General features: G+C 39.9%; 1 protein-coding gene across 1 annotated transcript in view; it reads left to right on the plus strand.

Moving 5' to 3' along the window:
• The first annotated feature begins 7794 nt into the window (after positions 1–7794).
• LOC101860689 overlaps positions 7795–11105 on the plus strand; it is a 32065-nt gene continuing 28754 nt past the window's right edge. The window contains exon 1 of the mRNA XM_005108022.3: positions 7795–9570. Coding sequence (XP_005108079.1) covers positions 7845–9570 — 1726 coding nt within the window. The 5' untranslated portion in view covers positions 7795–7844. The remainder of the gene's footprint in view (positions 9571–11105) is intronic.

Here is an 11105-nt window from a genome sequence, read left to right on the forward strand (position 1 = left end):
CTCTGTCGCAAAAAGGAACAAACATTCAGTGAAAACGGGTGAAAGGGAAACAAAACGTGCGAGATTGTTAGCATTACTTAACAAAGATTACATTGGTTTATAAATTAACAAAATATCCGAATAAGATTGGCTTTAAAACGAGTTGGAACAACACTCCCCTAGGCGGGCGGCCGACTTGTCCAGACGGCCGAGATGGCCAGACAGTACTGTAGATTCTAACTCTTCTCGAGAGAATTTTTAGCGATGATCTCATTCTTTTCATTCTTACTACTCTAAACTAAAGCACTCTTCTAGATCTATCTCCTCTAGATAAGCGACTAGAAGTTACCCAAATCAAATCCAACGAATTTGAAGAAATGTTGTTATGTTAGTATGCCAATATTTAGGAGGGTATGGGCTGTCGTTAATATGATGTTGTTATCATATATCAGGGCTCCTTTTTATATGCACAAAAATGTTAGGCTACACATTAAACCTGCAGATTACCCCTTTTGTTGTGCGTGAGCTTTACTCTGTATATTTTCATTTTGGGGGTTTGCATAATATATACGAGGCCTAATATATATGCTTTAAATCGTAGGCGGTGTGGGCCTGGCAAGCATCTTTTTCCCCCTTCTCATTCTCTATCCCGAAGCCGAGTCAATGATTTGACAACTCACCCACACACATGTACGACAGTCACTTTCTGTGCCACAGAAGTCCACCAGTAGACCTACTTATCAGCTGCGCACACAAAAGCTCCGCCCACGTTCTGGTCGCTCACATTTGCCGGTGTTGTGCCTTGAGTTTGAGATTACCCCTGCCGTAAGAAAATTGACCCCCATCCTTCTTTACCACACACTGTAAACATGAATTGTCCGCCATCGAAAGTCTGGAAAGACTGGAATGTGAACCCTGGGCTGGCTCTGAAGAATAATGAATCAGTTTATTCTGCCACTCATCCCTGCCTTAAATCTCAAGCATCCCGATTTTGATGGCGTGTACCCTGATTTTTAAATTATTTTTTTTCCGCCTGCTGCGCCGGCTGATTTATAAATTATTTTTTTTCCGCCTGTTGGGCCGGATTTTTCTAAAATCTTACTCGGCCTTCTTTTCTGTCGTGGGAAGCACTCATTAACCTTTTTATCAGCAGAAACTCGAGAGCGCTATTTTCCGAAATGTCTCTATGTCGAATTTAGTAGTTGACTCACCAAAAATTGGGTTGGATCTTTGCTCACTGAACACGTGTTATTTCAACTATAATGGAAGTAACTATATCATTTTAATTTGGCATTCCGACTTAAAACATTCTCAAGATCTACTTTCGCCAAAACAAGCTTTGTCCGAGTTCTGGTTAGTCGGGCCCGTCATCAAGACCCGTCAGTAAAACTGTTTCAATCGCGCGTTCGCACCACATAACATGAGACTTCGGCGTGTGAGTGGACCATCCGTTGACGGGTCAATTTAAGTTCATGTCATGCGCACCGGTTGAAGCGTCTTTCGGTACTTATACGGGGGGGAGGTTGGAGGCGTGTAAAACACTTGGACCAGGAGACCTTGACGATACTTCTGGATTTAAAAAAAATAATGATAAAACACACACAGGCATGCGCGCTCGCACACATACACACAGGCACGCGTGCTCGCACACACACACACGCGCGCGTGCAGAGGGAATATAACATGGATATAATTTGGACACCCTTGGAAATTTTTTTAAGTCAGCTTGGCTGTAACTGTAACAAGATCGTTGGTTCTTGCCTTTACGCACGTCAGGTGACGGAGATATTCTTCTCGCCTCCTAGATCCTCTTGTACCAATTTTTACATTCCCCACACACTAACCACTGGCCAGTGTCTAACCAGACTAACCACGACCGTCTCATGCTTGCAACACCGTTCACTCTCACGTAGATCCACTTGTTCTCACAGGAGTGCGTTCTCGCTCACACTTTGTTGCACACCACAAACATGATAACATAATTTATACGCACGTTTTGGAATCGTCCAAAAACAACCTACATTGACCTCAGGTGATTTGTCGTTGATCCTGATTTTTTACACCAATCAATTTTTTGTTCCCACTGAGATCTTGACCTTTAGATTTCATAGAGTGGCATCGAGGTCTCTTAAATTTCTTTGTGTATTATAGTCGGAGTTGACCCCTTTTGGTTTATCAACTTTATTTTATTTTTGATAGACCCAACTGCTCTACCACTACCACCCCCTCTCTTCCCCCCCTGCAAATATGGACACAACTCTAATTCTAGTCAATATTGCTCATTTATTTCTTAAGTTAATTAAAATCGTTAGCATTCAATTTCATAGTCATGGGCACTCTCTGTGTGAATGTATGTGAGTTTAATGTTTGCAATAAAAAAATCTTACTATAAAATTATGAGATATATTCACTTTTACCCTTTAAGTTTCTAAAACAAGGGTTTAAATACCCTTTAAAATAATAAAAATAGTAAACCAAAGGGTGATGGAACCTCTCAAGTTGGCCTGAAAAGGGGAGCCCACCTGTGTAATTGTAATTCTCACCCGCGGTGAAAATAAAAATTATGATTTATCTGGATCTAGATTCAGAGGTCTAATAGCCTATCCATTTTATTCTCACCCAGTCTGAGAATGCAATGGATTTTTATTCTTACCCGGGTGTTGAGAACAGGTAGATTCTAGGCTCAGTCCATTACCGAACCAACAATAGCAACAAAAGGTGACGCTATATTAGCTCAAAAGAATTTATAAGATTTTCCCCCAAATCGACAATAGTTGCCTCCCACGCTCGAGGGCAGGGGTTAGAATTAGGGTAGGAGTTAGGGTTAGAGTAAAAGGGTGGGGTTAAGCCTGGGGGGCTCTTATTCAAAGGTCCTGGGTTCAAATCCAGGTAGCGACCGAAAAATTTTCTTCTTATATTGTCTCCTTTCACCTCCTTTCCTGCTCTCTTGCAATGTTCTGTTGTCTGCTTTCGTCCCCACTTTCTGCCCCCACCCCCTTATATGCCCCCTCCTGTGGGTTCCTGACTCTTTCTGCAGCCTTTCCACTGCTTCTCCTTGGCTCCTTCTTACTGCCGTCTTTCAGCCACATCCCTGATCTTCTGGTAGGAAAGATCTACAGTATGTTAAAGATCCCATGGTGGTCCAAAATCGATAAGAGTAGACTTTGGCCGCCACCAGGGCAAGATTCAAAATTTCCTACCAAATGAAAATGTTAGGTGTGTCCCGCTCACTCGTCATACGGCCTTATGCAGTTGCGAGTGCGGTAAAACACTTACCAAAAGAAAGTACCCCAAACCCTGACTCAAACCCTCTTTTTTTTTCTGGTAGGCCTAAGTGTTTTACAGCGCTCGCAACTGCATAAAAGGTCACATTTTCAGTCAGTAGAAAATTTTGAATTTTGCGTGGGTGGCGGCGGAAGCCTACTCTTAGCGATTTTGAACCACCAAGGGATCTTTAATGTACACACCTTGCATAGGGGACCTCCGAGATTTTTCGTCCTTGTCCGAGAAGGCTAGGTGTAGTACTTTCCTACCATAAGATCAGGGGTGTGTCTGAAAGACAGCAGTAAGAGAGCATTTGCCAAAAGGTGAGATACCTGGGTGTGACAAATGAGGTCCAAAATCAACTTTATGTAATAATTCTTTAATCACCCATATTATATAGCCTAATGATTGCTCTTTCAGGCTCAGTAACTGCCAAAGCTGTGTATGCAATGGTCTTGGTGTAATTCTGACTTGAATGACGGAAATAGCAAAAAGTTTGTTCATAACAATGATGACACAAATTTATATGAATACTCAAATTTCCTTTCTTCAGTTAGGCTGATGTTATATTTTGAGACATAGCAAATAACTTCCAAAAATACATAGAATTGACAGTTTATAAAAATCTCTTAATTTTTGATAAAATTACTTTTTTGTGTCATAATAGTTATGAACGAACAATAAGTGACCAAAATACTATCCATTATGTCAAGTTTCATTGACTAGAATTGTCTGAAATAACACTCTGGTCTAATTATAGTCAAGTGATAAATGAAAGAACATTGAACTGCTATTTTTAAATGCAAACTGGTCATGGGCATGTTATGCATAAATTTAAAGTTCGTTCATAACCATTATGACACACTGTTTCGTTCATAACTATTATGACAAATTTTACTTTTGGCCCCTAAAATTTACTTATTGTTCTGTCATTCACATAAAGTTGTTTTAATTTATGAGACTCTCCTCAAAATAAGGTTATATGTTGGAAGAATTCAAAGTTTAATCACTGAAAAACCCTTAGAATACCTTTAATGGTTCGTTCATAACTATTATGACAAACTTCAGTTTTGACCTAAAAATTAATATTTTGACCTGTCATTTACTTTAAAGTTTTATATTAAATGAAAGTTTCCTCATAATATGTATCTGTGTACATATGTTTTTAAAGTTTATTAACACTGAGAAGCCCTCAGAGTACAATATGTAGTTCGTTCATAACCATTACTACAAAAGTATAATATTAATTAAAATCCACACCCATACACTTATGATAAAAATCAAAATATCAGAAAGTATGCAAGGTCTATTCTGTCCTTTAGTTGGGTTAAAATTAAAAATACATCCCAAAACAACTGTAAATTACATGGAATAAGGTTTCATTCATAACCATTATAAATGACACACTGTTTCGTTCATAACTATTATGACAAATTTTACTTTGGGCCCAAAAATTAACTTATTGTTCTGTCATTCACATAAAGTTGTTTTAATTTATGAGACTCTCCTCAAAATAAGGTTATATGTTGGAAGAATTCAAAGTTTAATCACTGAAAAACCCTTAGAATACCTTTCATGGTTCGTTCATAACTATTATGACAAACTTCAGTTTTGACCTCAAAATTAATATTTTGACCTGTCATTTACTTTAAAGTTTTATATTAAATGAAAGTTTCCTCATAATATGTATCTGTGTACATATGTTTTTTATGTTTATCAACTCTGGAAGCCCTCAGAGTACAATATGTAGTTCGTTCATAACCATTACTACAAAAGTATAATACTAATTAAAATCCACACCCATACACTTATGATAAAAATCAAAATATCAAAAAGTATGCAAGGTCCATTCTGTCCTTTAGTTGGGTTAAAATTAAAAATACATCCCAAAACAACTGTAAATTAAATGGAATAAGGTTTCGTTCATAACCATTATGACACACTGTCACGTTCATAACATGATGACAATCCATTATGACAAGCATGTTTTTGCCTCTTCTTCGCTTCTCTTTTGAGTCATCAGCACGCTACTCTTCCATGTTCATTCCACCATGTAAAAGGATGTTGTGAAACAGTGGGAAGTCTCTCACATGATATTTTGCAGAAATATCATAAAGTGTTTGTTCATAACATCATTATGACAAACCTGGATTATCTCAATCAAAGTCATATTTAAGCAAAACCGTGCGATGGAGCGGAAAATTACCCTTCTGATGAATCAATGTCAAACCAATGTTTAATACCGGTCATTCCTCGGGATGATATGTTTAACGATTTGGGTTTTCTAGACCTTGGAAAGTCTGATGATGTAATTATGACACGAGTTATGAACGAACTTATAAATTTTGCTCAGCAATAACATCATCAATATAAAAAAATAAAATCCTTTTAATGGACACACCCTGTTATGATGGTGTATACAAACTATTTTCAATGTTTGATTGCACTACTGTTTGATAGTTTAAGATTAACAATATTCTGTATTTAACATACAATTACGTGTGCACTCAGGATGAATAAAAAATGCCCTATTTTTAGTACTATTATCTTTCTATGAAGAGATATAAGATGCACACATCAATCTACTTGCTCACGCAGCTTGACCAACTTATTTCCTTGCCATATGCATAAAGTTTATGCACACATCAATCTACTTGCTCACGCAGCTTGACCAACTTATTTCCTTGCCATATGCATAAAGTTTTCAGAAGAAAATATATTTTTCTATGAGTAGTGGTTGATTTAAAAAGTCCTCATGCAAACACCCCCACCTTTTGGCAAAAGCTCAAGAAGGATCCAAGGAGTAGCAGTAGAAAGACTGCAGAAAGAGTCAGGATCCCAGAGGAGGGGGCAATGGAGGTGAGGGGGTGGTTGCAGAAAGTGGAGATGAAAACAGACGACAGAATATTGCTTTAGAGCAGGATAGGATGTGAACGGAGACAATTTAGAGAGGAAAAATTTCCATCACTATCCGGATTCGAACGCAGGACCATTGAATGAGAGTCAAACAACTTACCCTTTAGGCCATGAGAGCCCCCCTCCCCAACCCTCTATGGTACTCTATCTCATAGTGGTCGCTCGTTACGAAATTCATCTCGTAATCTTATAAGCCAGTAGCCTCTTGTACTAACTCACAGTGAACTGGGTTGAGTTTCTCGACCCAGCTGATTTAGAAACCCTTGCTATCAAGTACTAAGTACAGTCGACTACACATGAGTCGATGTCATCGGGGAGTTAAAAAAGATCAACTTATTCAAAGTTCAACTTAACAGTCGGGACCACAAAATCAAGGGACATGTGTAACAAAATCTTTTCCTCTGTTCATAGTTTTCATTTTGGTACTGTAGTTAAAATAGTGGCCACAGAAGTACAGAAGAGAGAGAGAGAGAGAGAGAGAGAGAGAGAGAGAGAGAGAGAGAGAGAGAGAGAGAGAGAGAGAGAGAGAGAGAGAGAAAGAGCATCTTGTGTAAACAAAACAAACAATACTAACATAACAGATTGCATTGTTGTATTCTTGTGTACTGAGACTGTAGAATTGTCATTTTTTAAAAATTTTCTTGTCAAAATGCAAAATGTACCCAAGTTAGATCTGTAAAATCCCTTGAGTAGTGAACATTATTATAGCGGTCTTGACTCAATGCGATTGAGTCTGTTGCCCAGTGTGCTCTGAGTAATAGATAAGGACATAATGACCTGTTTTGAATGCTTTTCACATAATAATTTATAGCTGTGGTTGTTAAGTGCTAACTAAAAGGAAAATTAAACGATATTGTCCAGTTACTACTTCCTTCTCTTCACATTTTATCTTCCTTGATATGCTCGAAAGGAAAGCCGTCGTCAATGCGTTTAAAATCAAGGAAGGTGTTAGGGTGTGTCTTACAAATGTACTATTTTTCAGTAATTGTGATGAGAAATTTTCTAAAATATAGCATGCAATTAAAACATTTTTACCTGGATCGCAGCGTAAGGGCTTTCTCTTCTACCACTATCTGCCTTTCAGGGATCTTTAATTTGCCCAGTATGCACACGAGCTGCTGAGATTTTTTTTGTCTTTAGATCAGCCGATAAGACCAGGTGCTAAATCTCAACTCTAAAGATGTGGGGCTTGGAGGAAGGTAGAGATTGAATAAGTTTTTTAATGAAGAAGAGGGAAATTGAAAAGATGAAGAGGATATATAGATCTAGCAGAAAGAAGTGAATCTTTAACATCAGCTAAGACCGGGCTTGAACCCAGTGCCTTTGGCATGAGAGGTTAGCAACATACCTTTAGGCCACATTTCCCCCTCATTCATTACACAACATTTTCGCTGTAACTTAAGTTTGATTGATACAGTTAAAGTCCATGCTGTTTCTGTGCACTGCCTGTGGAATTTATTTATAAACAAATATTTTTGGAGGATTACTCCCTAAAGAAAAGACAGGTTTCATCTTTGGCTCTCGTCTTTCGTGTTATCCGTTTTATCCTTGTGGAAAAACAGTTTCAATTCATTTCTTTCTTCATTACTTATATATTTCATTCAGTATCAATATCTTCAATCTGCTTTCAGTTGGTGACAACAGATTAGAAGCCAGACTGAAAGAGGAAGTTGTTTGTGCCCACAATGGCCTCCCACCCTGATGCAAAGGAAGCTGTACCAGCAGGAGAGGACTCTGCGGTGTTTAATGAGGAACCACTCCTTCGCCGCGACAGTCAGAAGGTTCGTCAAAATCGCCAGCGCACAAAAGAAAGAACTCCCACAAGGGTGGTCAGTGACGTGTTTGCCTTCCTCAACCAGAATCCCTCTGCATATCTGGAGGATTTGAACAACGAGGATGAGAGAGAGGAGTCTGGGTCGGTGAGTGCTGGGGACCCGATGTACGCTAATGTGAAACGAGGACTGATAGATGCCGTCGATCATGCTGAGGAGGACGGAGGCAGAGTCTTGTGTCCGGAGTTCAGTAGTGGAGGGCCAAACAACTTTATGGGCGAGAGCCATGAAAAGTTTGTGAATGGGTTTCAGTCCAAAGATTCTGGCTTTGCTTCTCTTGAGCGGCAAATCTGTGACGAAGGGCCTGGTGCCTTGTACGAGAGTTATATAAAAAACGAGGAGATGATGATGGACGACGCGGAGAATGTTTACCTAGAACCTGCCGTGGGTGCAGCTGATGTTTATGACAATGCCCGCCCACTCAGTGCAAGTGACAATGATACCAATATCTATGACGACGTTGATGTTTCTTTTTCGGCAGCTGGCTCTGGTTCCCACAAAGAACACTCCACTTCTACTGCCAACCTGTCGGATTGTCAAGCAAAATCCGGTGCTGCAGTTGACGTCTCCAGAGACGTTTGTGATTCTGTCAAGCTGTCTAAGTCTAGTACAGGACGCGAATCAAATGTTTATGAACCTGTAAAATCAAATGAGAATTGTGAATTAGAAAGCAGCATGTCAAAGAAAGAGACATGTGTTGCCACTGAAGATAAAACATCTGTTCAAAATAATGATATTCCTGGGTTATCTGAAAGCACTGTTGCTCAAAGTGTTGAAGGGAAGGGCTCTCCTGAGTCTTCTGTCTCAAAATTGGGGGAATCGTGTTCATATCACGGTGGTACAGGCGACAAAAAATGCGAAGAAAATAGCGTCCATTTTGTACCAACTATAACAGCACAGTTTACACCTGTTGCTTGTAAAGAGAGTGTGCCACGGGCAGAAAATGGTGGCGCCGATGCCGGTTCGAGTCAAGTGTTTACCATCAATCTTGATCAGGGTGGCGGGGCCGGGGCCAGCAGCGCGGCTGTGAAGCAAGACTCCCTGGACAGGCAGAGCTACGTGAACATGTACACCTCCTGCGATATGGTGCAGTCCTGTGGGATGTTCAGTAGCCGTGACGGTCAGGACCCTCGCAAGTCTTCCACGGAAGACGACGACGAGGAAGAGGAGGAGGAAGAGGATGTTCCGTCCAGTGTTCACACTGTGGTTCCCGAGGGTCAGAATGTGAGTGTGATTTCCGTGACGAGTGATGAGGTGTATGACACGGTTACTGTTGATAACGTTGACAGTGAGGGGAAGAGGAGCATCACAAGTCCGTCGGATACAGTTTCCGCAGCCGCTGAATCTTGTCTCGAGGTTTCATCGGGTACGGCAAATAACAATAAAAAGGAAGTAGTCCTCGCTTCCCTTTCTACCGACTCGCAGGCGGAAGACTGTCTGTCGGTAAATTCTCAGTTCATCGAATCTACTTCTCCTGTTCTGGATGGGTCGGGTTCTGACAAAGTAAGACGACGACGGAAACTGGAGAAGAACCCTTCGGCTGAGATAGGGAGCGATGACTCCTCGGATGAAGATGTTGGTGAGTCCAGTTTTTTGTCAGAATTTGTTCCTTAATCTTTTTAGTACTAGTATGAATTTTGTACAGCCTCTTTTTACTTATAGTACATTTTTTCTTTCTCTGTTTGTTTCTATTTAAAAAACTTCAGTTTCAAAGGGAAACAGGATGCGCTTCATTGGTGTCATTTATCATTGTCATATACATCTCAAAATGCAAAGTTTTTAGGAGAAGCACAAAAAAGTGTTTTATTTCACTCGGGAGTCGTCTTAACATGAAATGTTGTAATTTGTCTCTAAATCCGTTACTATAGTAAGAAGAGAAATGAGACTGAGACCCAATTGATGCAAATCGTCAAACTGAAGACATATTACAAAGTTCCATTTGCTCTGACATTTTTGGCAGTTTTGAGTTGACCTTAGGGTCAGAATCCAAATGTTCTATTTGCTCCATCAAAACCATAATACTGTTTAGAATTGTTATCAAGATATATTCCATGAATTGCATTGGAAAAAGCTTGACATATATTGTCATGTGACACTCCTTTTTAAGTTTTTCGTTTAATTTCTCAAATCTAGGTAATGAGCAGCTTGAACCTTGTAATTCTAAGGTGCTGAATGTTATCTGGTTGATTTTTTCCTAATGGAGCCCACTCACTCACTCACTCACTTTTTTATTCACTCTTTCTCTCTCATTCTCTTTCTGTCTCAGGGCTCACTCTCGCTCCGTCTCTCTCTCTCTCTCTCTCTCTCTCTCTCTCTCTCTCTCTCTCTCTCTCTCTCTCTCTCTCTCTCTCTCTCTCTCTCTCTCTCTCTCTCGTCCCCTCCTCCACTCCCACCCCTCGCCCCACCTACACGAACATAAACCCACCCGATAGACGATTCAAGATTCGAACGTGAGTCACCCACAACAGTTTAGCCTGACAAGACAGAGCTAACATCGCACGCTCGAGTGTTGGACAATCAGATATTTTGTTGTCTGGCGCTTTCGGAGAAAAACCGTTCGCGTTGACGCTTTTGACAGGGGCTTAATTTACTGTGAGAAACAAGGCTCGCATCGATACCATCTTTTGTTGTCTGACGAATATTTCTGAAAAACAAAACTTGAACGTTGAAGCTTTATGAAAAAAACAAAAATGAAATGTCGAGGCTTTTGACAGGGGCTTAATTTACTGTGAGAAACGAGAAACACATCGATACAGCAACGGCTAGAAACTGCAAGAAAGAAAAACAGGCTAGTAAGAAAAACACAAGGAACAAGAAAGACAAACCTAAACAGCCAGAAAGAAAGAAAGAAAGAAAGAAAGAAAGAAAGAAAGAAAGAAAGAAAGAAAGAAAGAAAGAAAGAAAGAAAGACAAAAACAGCAAAAAAGAAAGGAAGACAGAAACAGCAAGAAAGAAACAACAAGAACGAGAGACAGAAACTACAAAAAAGACAGACAGAAACAGCAGAGCAGGTATCAGGGGCCTCTGAAGTATTATGGGTGGACCTTAAACGTATCAAATATATTTCAGTCACACACACACACACACACACACACACACACACACACACACACA

This window comes from Aplysia californica, unplaced genomic scaffold (genome assembly GCF_000002075.1).
Source record: "Aplysia californica isolate F4 #8 unplaced genomic scaffold, AplCal3.0 scaffold00652, whole genome shotgun sequence".
Taxonomy (NCBI): domain Eukaryota; kingdom Metazoa; phylum Mollusca; class Gastropoda; order Aplysiida; family Aplysiidae; genus Aplysia; species Aplysia californica.